This window comes from Bacillus rossius, chromosome 1 (assembly GCF_032445375.1).
Source record: "Bacillus rossius redtenbacheri isolate Brsri chromosome 1, Brsri_v3, whole genome shotgun sequence".
In the NCBI taxonomy this organism is placed as follows: Eukaryota; Metazoa; Arthropoda; class Insecta; order Phasmatodea; family Bacillidae; genus Bacillus; species Bacillus rossius.
In genome coordinates, this window is record NC_086330.1 from 365,752,276 (window position 1) to 365,769,705 (window position 17,430).

Consider the following 17,430-nt stretch of genomic DNA (forward strand, 5'->3'; position numbering starts at 1 on the left):
TTTTGTTTCTTTCATTTTGCAAAACTTGATTGTGGGTGGTGAAATAGAAAACGAAAAACGCCATCTTGATTTCAACAATTACAATACCATAAATAATTTATATCTTTAAATTTTTATAAAACATTGGCTTTTTAAAGCACAAAAAATAAATAAGTGGAAAGTTTTAAGTTAATACAGTGACTAGCTGCAAAAAATAGTTTTTCTTGTGAAGTCATTTATGTTGAGTATTTAATTATTTTATGCTATTGTGATTACTACAATTGAAATAACATGGTCACTGCACTCAATATAATAGCCTTGAATAGTGTTTATAATTTTTGATTTTAAGCTGACCACCCTCCAACAGCAGCTAACGGAACTGGGATCTGGGCTTTGCTTCTTGCCCAGGGAAGAACTATATGTCAGCTTATAAATGTGGACATATATACAATATAATAATTTATAACATGGCCCCCACAAGGGTGAGGCTGGGTGTACTCATGGGTTCATGGCCCGTGCCTGAAAGGTCTTTTAGTAGACTGGCGGACTCTTCAAATGCTTGGCAAAGGAGCACAACGGGCCAAAGTTGTCTTTAACATTTAGCAATTTTAGCAATTGAGAAAGAATTGGCCAAGAATCTTGACTTTTACGATGTATTTGATGATTTTAGTCAGAAGAAAACTAGAAAAACTGTGATTAATTCAAGTATTCTTATTTTGTAGTCAGTGGCTATGGTTTACATACATCCTAATTTTTTTTCTGTAACTATTTTCATTTTTATCTCAATGTGTGAAATATAAATATGCTTACTCGCTGTGGTTATTTTAAAATAAAATATTTTTTATAAATAAATCTTAGTAGTTTGGATTTATAAAATAGTAACCATAATTATACCCTGTATTTTCAGGTTAAATAACATTCTAAAAAGAGTGATTGTAAGAAATAACCATGCAATTATAATGTAGCATGTGACTGTAAAATATTCTTTTTTTGAATGTTTGGTTTTTGCGTGGGGTATTTGAACCAGTCGGTATTTTAGGTTTGGTTGTTGAAGGGTGGTGGGGGGGGGTCTCTGATCCTGGGTCTAGGGCCATTAATCGAACGTGGGGGCTATGATTTATAACTGAAACTAAACACAGAGTCATCGAAAAAACCGTTCACTGCGTTGCTCATCTTACATTAAGTTTGCCTGATGTGATGTGACATTCAATAATTTCCCAGGAGGAAATGAGTGATAATGAATTTGCATGTTAACATATTGATTCAAATTTATTTCTTCTGATTTTAATATAAACTTAATAATTAACAATTAATTTATTTTATGTAAGTTACCTATACAGTGACTTTATGTTATAAATTTAAACTTTGATGATGTTTTGTTTGCAAAATACTTTCCGTAGGTATTTGTGCCGTAACTAAACTAATATTTAAAAGATGTACACTAATTTTTAGTTGAGAAACAGGTGCATGTGACGTCATTTCAAAAGAAACTCCAGAGCTCTTCATAATTCTCCAAGCATGCGAGCTATCTTCTTTGCTTTGTCAGTCGAGGAATAATAAAGTTAGTGGTTGGAGGTTGGAGTCTGGATTAAGTGCGAGGGAGATTTTTGTTAGGGTGCTTGTAATGGAGAGAGACGTGTGCGAGAAAACGTGAGAGTGGAGTATGCGGCGAAAGTTTTTTACTAATAATAAGTTAACATCAAGAGACGTAAGTGAGTGGTGAAGTTTAAATGTGTCTGCAATGTCGAAGCATTCCAAAACTCACTTTAGAACTGACAGCGGTATTGTGGAAGTTAAGAGCAAGGTAAGCTAATCACGTATTTCATTTTTGTAACTTTTGTGTTTTGTTTTTTCAACACCATTCTCATTTGGTAGTTTATGTCAATTCAATAACTTGAATTTTGATATTACATTGGCCCACGCAAGGTAACGAAGTTTCTAACCCTAAATGTCACATTTTTTAAATTGTCTTGCGTGTTATATATTACGTACCATACCGTGTTTGCTTTTGAGGAAAATGAGGAATGAATAAAAAAATAAATAAATAATCACATCAAAACACATTTCCATTTTACGTATTATTTCAAAAATCAGTTTTAAATTGGATTCGTTTCGGTTAAGTACTTAGTGTACTAGGTTCTGCAGTGGCTTATTCAGCTGGTGGTAGTTGTGTATGGTTGTGCGATTGAAATTTGATAAGACCAAGTTTTTTTCCCCATTTCACTTAAGATAATACTAACGCCGACCTCCATAGCGTATTCTGATGCACACTGGCTTATGGTGTGAAGGGTTCTGGGTTCGAGTATTGGGCAAGGCATGTGTGTATTTTAAAGAAGATATGATAGTGTTTCGATTATGGATCTGCGTCTGGTCGTTGGTGTAAGCTGTAACCCATTTAGTTAATTAAAAAAAAAATGTAATTTGGAGTACAGGGGCTTTATGGAATACTTTACAAAGATTAAGTTCTGAAAATATGTTTTTGGTGCTATTAATTGCAAACTGCTACTCGCTGATGGTACACTGTGTACCTGTAGTATCTGTTTTAATTATAAATTACAGGGTATAAAATAATGCAGGTAGATGGGTGTGCCGTCCAAGCTTCTTGCGATTGTGCTCAAGATTTGAGTGGCACATTTTTGTTATTAACAGCAAAGAAAACTGTAATTTTGAGTACTAGTTTTGTGGCCTGATTATTCTACACGGCTGTGTTTTTCATTTCCTACTGAATGTAAAAAACTACTAGTGGGAAAGCGAAAAAGTTCAGAGAAATTTAATTACAGTGATTTAAAAAAATTTCCATCAATGTCACGTTTCAGAATTTTCCAGTATAGCCGCCTGTAAATTTCTGGCTTTCTTGGCGCAGGCTGGTAGTGTTTTGCCACAGCCGCACTGTGCCACAACTTGGAAACAGGAGCACTTGGTGGGTGCGAGCTGTGGTGCTGGCGCCACACATACCAATGTGTGGCGTGAGTTGGCTGTGCATCCAGCGCTGCCTCATGCTGATGTTTCTGGGTTGTTCTTAGGCGAAACAGGGGAGCTCGAGCGACTTTCGTCTTTAGTTCATGAAGCTCTGCAAATATTTTTGAGCAAAAAGCCCTTTTAAGCAATACCAAAGAATAGTGATTTATGGTAAATAAGTCGACTAACTTAAGTGAAATGTAGGTAGGTTAGGTACTCTACATTAAGGTAAAAAGTCTTTCATCATGACTTTTCTAAAAATTAATAATATTTTGAAAATACTTTTTTCAAACACTAGAGACATTACTTTATTTATCAACAGCTTGATAAATCCATACTGATTTCTGGGAAATTACAGTTTATAGCGTGCATTAAAATACCTATGCATTGTGTGGCCATGCCATTTTTTTATGATTTTTATTAATTTCCGGAAAAACAGCGACGTAGGAATATTAGCAAAATATTTTATTTTCTAGTGGATATTGTTTACATTATTATGTCTACCTTTAACAATTATATTTATGTGATTGTCATTTCTGCATTATTTAAATAATAGCTATGATTTCTTAATTTCTGGTGATTTTTTTTCGTTCAACTACTTCTAATAACCGCTCTAAAGAACAATGTAAAATAATACACCTACTTTTCGTTTGCAAGTGTTCCCCATTGTTTTTGTTTGTATCTGACTTCATACTATTTTAAACAAGAGGTACTTAGGTTGTGTGTCAGGAATAAAAACAATTGAAGTAAAAATGATTATTTTTTTTTGGCACAACATTGCCCTTGAAAGTATAAACACCTCCGACTTACCTGACACTCTAGCTGAACATTAAAGTTTTAACAAATGTTGCTTCTGCAACAAGTATCTACCCAATTTACAGACTCACTAGTCATTACCAAAAAATACAGTAAAACAAAAATCATTTGTTAATTTAAATAACCTAGAGGTTGTTATTTGGGCATAACAACTACTCTATGAGTGCTAACTAAACCCTTTAATATTACAAGGTAAAAATCTTTAACCTATTGGTCCTATCTTTCTTTGTTTTATGTTTGACTATATGTAGTAGTAATAGCTGTGTGTGTATTTTAAAACTGTGTGACTATTATGTGCACAGACTAAAACATTATTTATTTATAGGGCAAGCTAACATACATTGTCTAAAACAGGCTGACACTATACAAAAATAAATACTGAAACAGACACAAATATAGTGGAGAAATATGTATAAAGACAAACATAAAACAAAATATAAAATAGTCTATGAAGAATATAGAAACAAGATAAAAATTTTAGGTCCATGGAATTTCAAGTTACCATTATTATTGATAATGCTATTATAATGCTGAATAAATTGTAAAAATCGTGACATTATCTTGGCCAATTTTAAATTGGTAATTACACTACTGTAATTAATCTCTGACAAAGTTTAGGCTGGGGGGGTTTGTAAAGAAATTGAAATATTTTCTACAATTAGTACAATAAACATATCACATTAACATATAAGATTTAGAGAATATTACCTATGGCAGTAGGCTGAACACTATTTTACTATGCTCTTTTACCTCAATCCTGTATCGGGAAAAAACTCTTTAGAAGAAAGTATGCATCTGAGCCTGAAAGTCATTTAGATAATGAGTATTACATCAGTGTAACATATTATGTGATAGTTAATTGGGTATACTTTGTATGAAATCTTTTAAGGGAAATTAAATTGTGTATTAATTGTATGAAATATTTCAAATTTAATTTTGAATATTTACATTTTTATTATTATATAAATGCTTCAAGTCTGTTGCCATGATTAAGTTCTAAGCTACAGAGCCATATTTTAATTTGGTTCTTTTCAGGGCAATATAAAGACATAAGTAATAGAGAATCACTAACCATTGAAAATTTAGCTATATACTTTATCAAACCCAGTGAAAGAAATGCTTTACGATTAGATTTTTAATATGCAATATCTAATGATCCCATTGAGATCCTATTTTAAAAGCTTCAAGATTTAAAACTTACAATATTATTTTCTAAGTAGGTAGCCTACATAAATTTTAAAATTGCCAAACAGTCCAGCAGCACATCAAGTAAAAATTTATAAAATTATTTGTAAAATTGAGGGGCCAGACACAGCATAACACAAAAAAAGAGCCTTTTTTTATTTAGAATTTTTTTAAAACATTTACATGAAAGCCTTATGGAATAAAATGATATATTTTTTTCACTTCATTATGGAGAGTAAAACACGAAAGTTTTCATTGAAATCCGAGATATTAGGGTTGAATCTTGACATTTCTGGTTGATTTGGTACAGAATGACCCTGATTATGATTATTTTCCTGACACTTTGCAATTAGCATGTAGCATTGAACATGGATCTGGTGACAAGATTTGTAAATTGTGTGAGTAAAAAAAGGCATGAAAATACAATAAGATGAAATGGTTGATGAAATGGAGACCTGAGAAGCATCGGCAGCGCTCAGAAACCACAGTTTCAGAATGCTATTTCATCTTGGTTGGCGAAGGCCCGTCGACTTGTGAGTGGTGGCGTGGTAGCAGTGTGGGGCTCCCTGCCGCCAGTTCGACGCGGAGTTCCGCCGCTTCTCGGTGCCACGCAGCAGCACGGCCAAGTATGAGGACTTCAAGCTCCTGGTGGAGAAGCTGCACCGTCTCGGGGACGTGCCGTTCCTCGTCTCGTACACGGACCCCAGCGACGGCGACCTGCTGCCCATCAACAACGACGACAACCTGGGCCGCGCGCTGCAGAACGCCCGGCCCCTCCTCAGGGTCATCGTGCAGAGGAAGGGTGAGTCCTCCTTCCATTCCAGCATGTTTGCTTCCCTGTCCCTGTCAGTGTTACGAACAGTAGCGCATTAGTAGGGACCGGAAAAATTTGCGGGTTCAATGACCTCCAGGATGAACTCCGTAGTTCTACGTACACTCTGTCAGATGCCACCCACTCATTGGCTGCTGTCTTGTGAGACGTCCCGACGTATAGCAGCTTGTGATTCGATGAAGCTTTGGTTGGGTGTTTCTCATTGGCCCAGAGTCATCCAAGGTGAGTTGTGAGCCAATAGCAGAGGCAGCACTGAGGTTATAACTGTTTGTATTTCAGCCTATCGCGAGATGAATTCGCGAATTTTTCCGGTCTCTACATATTAGGTCAAAAAGTCTTGTTCTTCTATTGCTATTGCCTTCTGTGTTGAAGATAAACTCTTTGCAGGAATTTAGAGTGAAAAGTATTCTAACCATGTATATAAGTGCGTTCCTTTTTATTGGCTCTGGTACTAGTGACATCACTAGAAAATGAATGGGTGTAAACAAACATGTTTGGAGAAGACTATTAACGCCAGAATATTCGTACATCTCCTTAATTTCCTTAAAATGGTCCTTATGTGATTTGAATTGCTTAAGGCCCCTTAAAAGTCCTTACATATTAGCATGGATCGTATGAAACATTTTGTAAACTGTTATTAGAGTCGCACAAAAATATAATTATGTTGTGTGAATTTTTCATCCTTTTGTTTTCAACTGTAGAGCAAGCACTTTGCGAGTGTTTCACATTGCTGTTTGGCACGCAAAATACTTTTTTGTGTCCTTTCTCAATTAGGAATTTAAAATATTGGGAAATTAATACTTAATTGCAATCCATGATATGGGATCCGGAAATTTCGAGGTTTTGTTTGGCGTCAGCCTGAAATTCACAGTCCTATGTATACTATCCCCACAGTTGCTTTTCTATTGCATGATTTTTCACTGTGAATCTCCTCCTTTAAATGAGGTAACTTGATTCATGCCCTCTGCTGCTAGAATTGTAGTCCAATCATCAAAGCAATGCAAAGGTATGCATATTTGCAGTCTACTTTAGGGAAAAAATAATACAATTCTGAATCTAGAACTATGAGTTAAAAATAAATTTATTGATATTTATTTATATTAAAGCCATTAAAAAACTTGCGTTTCCTTAAAAACTGCTCAATACCTCGTTGCATGCCACAGTTTATTCCATGATGGCTGCTCTCTGGCTGTATACAGTTGACAGAAGAGGCAATTTTCAAACATTTAAGATTTGAATGCTGCGTGTGTTTACAAGCGTTATTGTCAGTGTCAGAATGTATGTTTATGTTCCTGTTTGTTTCTAAACTGTATATTTAAAAAAAAATTAATGGTTTTGAAAATTTTGATACAGAATCTTTCTCAATTTAACAAATCACTATTTTAAAAAGAGGGTGGTCAATGGTATGACTTAATTGTCTTGCACATGAGGGAGGCGAATCATCAGAGATGCTAGCCAGTGTCACCATTAATGATCCATCCCTTCAAAATCACACTTCAGCTGGCAAAAAAAAAAAAATCCTTGAAGACCACTTCTAATGACTCCAAAGTTATGTACCATTGCTTAGGTTATGTATATTGTTTGACTAGGTCTCACAGAATAGTCACACGGTTGCTGATTATTTTCTTCTGGTTAGATATGTTTAGCTCTGAATTTTTATAGTGCATGTTCCTGACCAAATTTTATGCAAAACTGGGTTTAGTATTGTGAATTTATCATAGAACTACATACGACTGCAAGTCTTTTATGTGGTGATTATTTTTTATTACCTTCTTTCATAAGAGTCATTAGGATTGCTATATATGGACACTGTCAGGCTTTGTGAAAGGCAATATCTAATATTGGACTACTTTCTCACCTGACAGCTCGAGAGAATTTAGGAGGAAAATAATTTTTTTTTATCAACGTGTACCTAAGGTTTAGAGAGCAGGTGCACTCACTTGCAAAGTGTACGAAAAGTACAGCTTATTTGATATCTACATGTTTTGAGTAGTATATTTAGAATGGATATAATTTTTTTCCCTTCTCTCCTACATCACATGCTAACATGTTTTAAAATTATTTCTACTTTTAGAAGTTTTATACCAAGAAGAGAATGGTAATGTGAACATTTATTCTGATGAGCTGTTGTCACACCACTGGACATGATGACTGACAAATTATTTTATGTTTAGGATTGCCTAGTGTTGGATGTTTTTGTGAGTGAAGTTTAGCCTTAAGATCAACCTAGCCTGCAGTTTTACTGGGAGTTTGCCTTTACGGTGGGGATTGATTGTCGTAGAGGATATTATGTACTTTTAACTTGTATTTTGGATGTAGCTCGCAGGTACTTAGATTCTGTTGATACGAAGCCTGACAGCAGTAGTTTCGGCAGTTCTTGACAGTTGTGTGGGTTCGGTACACCCGCAGGAAGCCTCTGGGAATCACTAGAGCAGGGACTAGGAGTAATGAGATGCTGGTCAGGTTGGAATGCCGCTGCCCGGGAATGGCGACGATGCTCACTGCTGCCATTCATGAGCGCGGAGTGAGCAGGCGGTGTGCTGGTCATACTGATCAGGTACGGGGGTGGGCAGGGTCTCGGGGCATGCGTTATCCTACCACGTGGCGAGTGCTTGGACCTCTCGTCTTGGACCAAGGTCCTGGTGGGGTTGCACCCAGAATTGTCACAAGTGGGAAACCTAGCCGACATTGCTATGGGCTGTGGGTTTTCTCGTGGTACTTCCCATTTCTTTGCTAGTTCATTCTGTCAGTGCTCCATTCTCATGTTATCTGTGGACGGTCAAAGCATTCCTTCAATTAACTTTATTAGTCAGTCAGTCAGTGCATTAAGAAAACCTAACAGAGTAAATTAATATGCTAATAATGAAAATACACACATGTATGTAGTGTGTATACATAACTGTATGTTAGTTTGGATTTTCTATTCTATGCATTTTTGGTGATAATAGTAGGTCCTAAACGTTTTTGAGAGGATTTGGTATTATTGTGAAGATGTCTGCTTATATTGAAATAAATTTATTAGCATTTTTATTTATTATAACTCTAGATCTGCAAGGAATAAGTGAAAATTGACTTACCTACATCCTCCCATTTGGCACAAAATACGTAGGTACCAAACTACTGCCTAATTTGTAGTGACAGTGATTAGTTAACACTAACGAGTGATTACTTGCAGGAGGCTGTAAGTCTTCATTTTTTAAATCAGCTGTAGCACTCATCATTGAGGTTTGGTTTTGAAATAAGCATAATACTCTGTTTTGGTTTAGAAATAAGAATTATAATGCATTCATTCATTCTTGCAGCATTATTTTCCTGTATCTGAATTTCTATGGAAATTGAAAAAATATGCTGTGAGGATAAATTAATTGAGTAACCACCATCAGGTAGAGAAAATTAATACAGTAAAACCCTCTTAAAATTTACTGCACAATAAGTTTACATTTTTATTATTTTATTTATAATTGCATATAATTATACCCTTTTAATAAGTTTTCCTGCTAATAACTAGTAAGTTTAAATTTCCAAGTACCTTGAGACACTCCCTAACAGAATGTTACTGTACTTTTAAGATTCCTCGATGGGAAAAAAAAAACTTTGATAACTTTCATGAAAACAACATAAAACTTTCTAATGTTTGTCTAAATAGCTATAGTTTTTCTAGAGTTACTAACATACATTGCAGACAGAGAAGTAGAGTAAATATTAATTTAATTCATTTCTATAAGTATATATTTTAAAGTGGAATGATATAAAAAAGGCATTGCTGCAAAAATTGATTATTCAGATTAGCACTTTATCATCCATCAAAATTTGTTGCACTGAATTGTAATTGTTTGATCCTGCGTAAAAAAAATTACATGTTTGGTTGAACTGAGATTGGGTTTAAGATTTCAACTTCAATTATTATTTATTGTTGTTAGTGGTCGTGTTGCCACCAGCAAGAGGCATGATGTGAACCTTGGCAATGGGGTATGTTTTTATTTTTGCTACTGTAAGGGGCCTAATTGGACAGCAAGTGTAATGCTTTTGTCGGTATTCTGACACCCCCAGAGAGTTAACTCCATGGCAGGGGTTGAGGAAGGGGAGGGATTGGGTAGGGGGAAGGTAGGAGAAAGTTGAAGATCGTACCTGGCAGGATTCGGCATCTCTACACTTGTCGATTATGTATTTGCCTTAGTCCGGCAAGTTACAAGGTGTTCTCGAGTATTGCTGCATACTCGTTATGTTCGTTATCTTTGCACGTATCTGCACTTTATATATCCGGTCGCGGAATGAATGTCTGTAGTTACGCTCTTCGGCTTCGAACCTGAGTCCCCCGAGTGCAAGCGGAGATGCAACCCGCTGTACTCGTTATATCTGACCCACTACTACTAAAGTATGTCGTAAGCACCTCTCGATGCAACTGACATAACCTTGCTGTTCCCCGTCACCACCGCACACCTTAACACACGTGACTTCAAATCAGCGCGGGGAAGCGAACTGCCGAATACCGCGCCGGCACAGACTATAACTAGATGTATTTACCTACTATTATGTCTTAATCCAGTTAGGTAGTGCTTATTGTGGTGCAGTACAATGCAAAAACTGTATGGCTTTAGGTTGAGCATTCATTAATATTATAATATCAGGATACAGTTCGCAGGCTTTCACGGCCATTGTCTGAAGTAGCTTGGCTTCTGGGTTGTAGCCGCGTCCTTGGCGAATAATTCGCCGACGTTTCTGTCGAAATTGCAGTGTTTTAACAGTAGGTAACTGCTCCTGATGATGGCGACTGCAATGTTGACCGAAACGTCGGTGAATTATTCGCCAAGGACGCGGCTACAACCCAGAAGCCAAGCTACTTCAATATCTGGACACACCACCAACTGTACAAGCGTGTGACCTCTGCCTGAGATCCGTCTGGCGTAAACTGCTTGCTTGTGAATCATGCTTTAGGAATTCGTCTTCCTATTCGTGCGCGTCAGTATCCGGTGTTTACGTGCTGTGGCAATTACGTCCGCTCGCCGTAGAGGAAAGTTTGGCACGACTGGAGCTACGGCTACACAGTGTGCTGTGATCGCGATGTTCGCCACGCGAGTAAAATATAGCCAGCTGCATCTCAGGTGTCACTGGCCACACAATACTGTGTTCGCTATGTTGGCGACATCGCCAGGTGTTTGGTCCTCGGCTATTTTTCTAAAACGTCGCTGACATGCGCAGATAAACAAAAAACATCTGATTTCGCGCGGAATTGTGCTGTACTTATGTGTTTGCTTCAAATTAGCATCATTTTGACCGACAATTTAATTGAAGCAGTACGAAAATATCCGTGTTGAATTATGGAAGAATATAGAAGGCAGGATATGTAGGACAATTCCTGGGATTTTATTTCAAGGGAATTATATCAAACTGAGTTGTATTTATTCTGAAATGATCCATAAATTGGCTTCGGCCTCACGCAACTCCTTCATCAAATGATGAAATTCTCCAAATTAATTTATTTTTATATTAACTTCATGAACCCATTTCTTTTTACGGTCACATACTGAGAGAGCCAGCAGAATTTTATTATCATCGGAATGATAATTTAAATCCCACGTCATTCGTCTCTCCGACATCACGAACTAGACTATCCTTTCTGACCACCTGGCGCAGCGAACATGGCGCAGCGAACACAGCGCAGCTTTCTGTGTGGCCTCGGCTTGTGGATACTGTGTGACGATAGCAAACTTCGTATTTACGGCAGATTGTTGCAATTTAAACGACATTACAATACCATTTTCTTAACCCCACAATATTTTCAGCGGTAAAATACAAAATATTTTGTGGCAAGTACTTTTTTTTTATTTATTTTAAATTTAGTTTAAAGCTCTGCTGTACTAAGTGAAATGAACGAACTGATGTGCTGTGTTTTCACAGTGTTTATTTATTAGTTCGCTTAGAGATAATTCAGGGTCACCTTTAATACATACAGTAGAATCCGTCTATTATGACTCCGCCTATATTGACGAACCGCCTGGTTTTCATATAAAATAATTTTTGTAAATAAGTCTGATATAATGACTTTGCTTACAGTGACATGTCGCTTATTGTGACCCATTTTAATAAATTATGTCATGTTATATTGACCGACATGATTCTTTACACCTTCGGCAATGTTCGTTAATTCTCGATGACGTGGCACGTGGCTCGTTTTTGTTTTGAACCTCAGTGAGTAATTGACACTTTAAGGTCACGCATTGTTGTTTGTGATATCCTGTGGAAAAATTCATCTCAACGCCGTAAAGCATTTACGATTGAGGAGAAAGGTGCAATTATATGCAGATTAGAAAATGGAGAATCAAACTTCTCTCGCAAAGAAATTTGGCGTGGGTCATTCAACAATTTCAATGATTTTCAAAAACAAGAACCGGATTAAGCAATTGTTCAATTCAAATGTTTTGAAACCGAAGAGGCTTCGAAAATCGCGACAAGAAAATGTTGATCAAGCATTAATTCAGTGGTTTAAAATCACTAGAAACAAGGGAATACTTGTCAGCGGCCCTATACTACAGGAATAGGTAAATATTTTTGCCACGCGTTTTGGTATTCTCGACTTCAATTGTTCTGCAAGTATCAGTCGTTTTAAAGTTCGACATAACATTGTGGCGGGAAAAATTGTCGGTGAATCTTCGTCTGTTGATCAAAATTCAACAACAAACTGGTTCACGCCTGTGTGGCCGAATCTACGGAGACAATTTTCTAATGATGAGATTTTTAATGCTGATGAAACTGGACTGTTTTACAAATTAATGCCGTACAAAACTTTGGTGAAATTTAAATGTGAGAATTGTAGTGGAGGCAAGTTGTCGAAAGACAGAATAATTGTCATGGTAGCAGCAAATATGAGTGGCACAGAGAAAAAGAAATTGCTCGTTATTGGAAAGTCACAAAAACCAAGATGTTTTAGCAGTGTCAAATCGTTACCTGTCGATTAGCCTAACAATAGTAGAGCTTGGATGACGTCAGAGCTTTTTGAAAAATGGCTTCGAAATTGGGATCGTGATTTGGTGAAGAAGAAGAAAAATATTTTATTGTTAAAGTCTGTAACACTTGCTTTCCTTCCGCCGAATACATCATCAGTACTACAGCCAATGTATCAGGGAATAATGCGATCACTCAAAACTAATTTTAGAAAAAACCTCAGTAGATAGAAGCCTGGCTTGCTTTGTTTTTTTTTTAATTAATAAATTAAAATTCGCTGTCGTCCCTTTAAATGGTGAGGGAAAGGCATTTGTGGACGCCCGTGTTATGAGGGGGGACGCACCACAACGCCGAAATGCCAAATTGACCACAACGCCGACATCTAGAAAACTGCTGTGTACTACAACGCCGAATTACCACAACGCCGAAATACAGTAACGCCGAAAAATATCATTGCAGGACTGCCACAAAGGTTAGGTTACGCTAGGTTAGGTTAGGTTTGATTGTGGTATTTCGGCGTTAAGGTACATTTAAGAAACACACACAAATTCATTCAGTTGTTATTTCGGCGTTGTGGTACACAGCAGTTTTCTAGCTGTCGGCGTTGTGGTCAATTTTGACATTCGGCGTTATGGTATTTCGGCGTTGTGGTAACGACCCGTTATGAGGTCGTACAGTCGGGTGAAGGCGTGTGCTTCCACGTGAGAGCGACCTTATCACGTGGCCCCAACTCCTGCATATTCACCCTTAGCCAGTCGTATCCAAGGAGTATTGTACATGGATTCTGGCTGGGCGACAGTGACACAGCTGCTACATACCTGGCGACAAACAAACGGTCGACTTGATGTGAAGTAAATGTTTACTGCCATTACCTTCGCACTGCATATACGCTGCCAAGTATTACGGGGTTTCCCGTGATCGTTAGTGATTTAGACGTCCGGTCACTGAATTACGGAGTGCTATTATCTATTTCGGAAACAGAGAAACTTAACGACTGCCGTGAGAAATATTGTGTGCCTATCAGCATTCTGTACGATGAATCTCGCGTACTTATAATTGGCTTGTTGGTTTCATATCTGCCACGATTAACCAGGTTAAGGAATGTTTAAATTATCAAATAACCATAAAATAGACATTTTGTAAAGTACTTAATATATATACTAATCCAGATATTTATCTTATTTATTATGTTGTTTTAGTCACGAGTAATTTATTAAAGTATTTACTGAATGGATTATCTCATTTCTGTATAATTGTGTTTATTAATTTGGGCGCAAACCTTATCGCGTGTTATTGTTTGCTTAAATGTGATAGCTGATTTGGGAATCAGCAGAACAACTTACGTCAGCAATCAATGTTTACAGTTGGTTTTACTGATCTGTTTGAGAAAAAATGTAATCCAAATAAAATAAAAATCATTGAATGTATTTAAGTAGGTAACTGCTCCCTGGTGATGGCGACTGCAATGTCGTCCGAAACGTCTATGAATTATTCGCCAAGGGCGCGGCTACAACCCAGAAATCAAGCTACTTTAGACAATCAATGGCCGCGAAAGCCTGCGAACATCATTAACGTATTGTAAAGTTTTTACGTAAACGAAACCTGAAGAAATAGTAGCTATAATTGTTACAGCTATGCACAGTTGAACCCTCGTGTGGAAACTAAATCACGACGCTCATAGCAGTAACGTCGAGTCCGCTGGTCTACCAGTGTCGCGCGCACGTCACAGGCGCGTCGAACGTGATTGGACGGAAAAACTTCATTATTCGCGTCAGCAAGAAGAGAGAATTTGAAACTTGGTGCTTGCACGCGCTTGCTACTTGCCGATAGGCCGGTCAAAAATACTGGAATATTTTTATTGTGTGTTCCTACTACCCCTGCAATTTTATATATATAAAAAAAATGTATTAACTGACCGAATTCACAGTTTATCATTATTGTAAGAAACATCTTTTTTTTTGCATAAAATCTAGCAGATTCGAAGTGTTGTGTAATTTGATAACGTGGAGAATGTGCTATGTTAGTGCAGTTATCGGGCGACTGCGCAGCTGGCTTGCGCAACCTCTTGCATGATCTGTCGGTAACTGTGTGTACTCGTCATTATGCCGTCTACAACCACTAGTAGCCAGCTAATCGTGTATGAAAACATATATATATTTTTTTTACAAAAAATAATCATAGCCAAATTATTTTGCTGAAAATAAACTTTTTGTATTTCATTACGAATCGTGTCATTTATTACGATCAAATTATTTCACCTTGATTTTTTTAACTAACGAACGGAACGTGAAGAATAATTTATTTTGCATTTAATATGATAGTTTCACGATTGTTTGTGATAAGTTGCACTATATTTGAATTAAGGTGCAAGAAGTGTTTCGAAATGCTCGCATACACTCTGTGGAGCGCCACAGCTATATACCGGACCACACTACAAGGGTCGGGCAACGACTGTCGTAGTGAACATAGTTTAAACAGAGAATGGCATTGTGGAGTCGACAACTACGCGGAGTGAAGTCAAATGGTCAGAAAGTCGAGAAAACATTTCTAAAGCAGCTTTGGGCCATGAAAGTGCCGAAGTTGGTGGTTACAATGCCGATGTCCGTGGATCAGCAGCATCTTATTGACGAAATACGGAAGAGTCGAGTCACTTTCACGTAAAGGTTTTCCCGTTTTCCCAGGTACCGCCGAACAGAAAGAAGGTCCACTACTTGTCACCGTCATCCTCAACCTTGGCCATTGTCGGAATGTCTCACGCCCTCCAGATCCTTCGTACATGTTTGCAACTCATCTTCGCCTGATGTGTTGTTCGCCTAGGGCATGTGTCGTTTTGCCTAATTTTAGGCAAAACGCCGTTAGGCAAAACGCTGTTAGGAAAATCGCCGTTGGCCAAATAGGAGTTAGGCAAAACGCCGTTAGGCAATTCGCCGTTAGGCAATTCGCTTTTTCCTCTTTTAGGCAAAACGCCATTAGGAAATTCGGCGTTAGGTAAAACGCCATTAGGCTAAACGCCGTTAGGCAAACCGCTGATAGGCAAAACGCCGTTAGGTTAGGCAAAACGCTGTTAGTTAGGCAAATCGCCATTAGGCTAAACGCAGTTGGCCAAATCGTAGTTAGGCAAAATCCCGTTAGGCAATTCGACATTAGACGAAACGCCGTTAGGCAATTCTTCGTTAGGTAAAACGCCGTTAGGCAATTCTCCGTTAGGTAAAACGCCGTTAGGCAATTCTCCGTTAGGTAAAAGGCCGTTAGGCAAAACGAGGTTTTGTCATCATAGTAACATTTTAGGCTAATAGCAGTTAGGCAAATCGCCGTTCTGCAAAACGCCGTTCGGCAAATCGCCGTTCTGCAAAACGCCGTTAGGCAAATCGCCTTTAAGCAAATCGCCTTTAGGCAAATCGCCTTTAGGCAAATCGCCTTTAGGCTAGGGTGACCAAATCATAAACTTGAAAAAACGGGACACATCCAAGGAGGGTTTGGGGGCGATACCCTCCAGCTAGGGGGTCCGAGGGGCCCCATCGAGACGTAATCATTGAAACATGCTCTTTTTTGATAATTTGAGACCTATAAATCTTTTTCAATTTTCCTATGAATATGTAATTTTATTTAAATTGTGAGGCGTATAATAAATAAAAACAATAATTTTGCAGTGAATACTTATTTATTATAAAAATGCCTGACATACTTAAAAACATAATTAAACAAGGTAACTAAAATGGGTGAGTTCAACTGTCGAGAAGAGGGGAAGATGGCAATGGGCGAGTTCAACTGTCGAGAAGAGGGGAAGACGGTCCGAGGAGAGGCGCGACAAAAGTGTATCATCAACTCAACGTAAATACGGGACATTTAGGCGTCCCGGGAAACTTTTTCGGGACCCCGTGTACGATCGTTAAAAAACGGGACAATCCCGTTTTTACGGGACGTTTGGTCACCCTACTTTAGGCAAATAGCCGTTAGACAAAACGCCTTTAGGCGAAATGACTTTAGGCAAATAGCCGTAACGAATTCATGTTTAGGCAAACCGCCTGTTACGCGTTCGCTTACTGTCGTCTGGAGCGGACAGACGTGTCGCCTGGTGACTCCTCGGTGAAGTCTACAACTGCGCGCTGGCTGGGGAGTGGGGACCTTCAAGGTCGCGGGCGGCGCGCGGCTAGCTGACGTGTGTGCCGTCTGGACCTCAGGTGCGCGACATGGGAAGCCTTCTTTTCACAGACGAGAGAGCCAAACTCCCGATCGTGCATCTTCGGTTTTTTTTTGTTCATTGTAAATAAATATAACGGTGTTGATAAAAGGATACTAATGGTCAATTAGGTTAGGTTGGCTAACTTATAAATACTTTAAAACAATTTGGACGGTTGATTTGGTTAGGATAGCTACATTAAAGATACCGTGAAATCATGTAAACGGTTTCCTATCCTTGGATAGCTACATATTAAAAAGGTATTTGCTAAGCAACCATAAAATGATTTTACAGTAGTTATACTTACCTAATATAACCAACCATCCACAATGTTTTAAAGTATTTATAATGTAGCTAACCTATCATATGCTTCTTTTGACTGAAAAAAAAAAACAGATACCGTTTTATCTTCATTTACTGAATAATTCTTTAAATTACTTCTTGCTAATTTTAAGAATGACATCTTATAAGTTGAACCCGCGCATTTGGAGAATAAATGCTCGCGAATTTTTTTGTTCCTCCCCAAATAAATACTCCT

General features: G+C 37.8%; 1 protein-coding gene across 1 annotated transcript in view; it reads left to right on the forward strand.

Moving 5' to 3' along the window:
• Positions 1 to 1,520: 1,520 nt before the first annotated feature.
• LOC134528387 (partitioning defective 6 homolog beta) overlaps positions 1,521 to 17,430 on the forward strand; it is a 45,785-nt gene continuing 29,875 nt past the window's right edge. The window contains exons 1-2 of the mRNA XM_063361972.1: positions 1,521 to 1,783; positions 5,515 to 5,740. Of these exons, the coding sequence (XP_063218042.1) occupies positions 1,721 to 1,783; positions 5,515 to 5,740 (289 nt within the window). The 5' untranslated portion in view covers positions 1,521 to 1,720. The remainder of the gene's footprint in view (positions 1,784 to 5,514; positions 5,741 to 17,430) is intronic.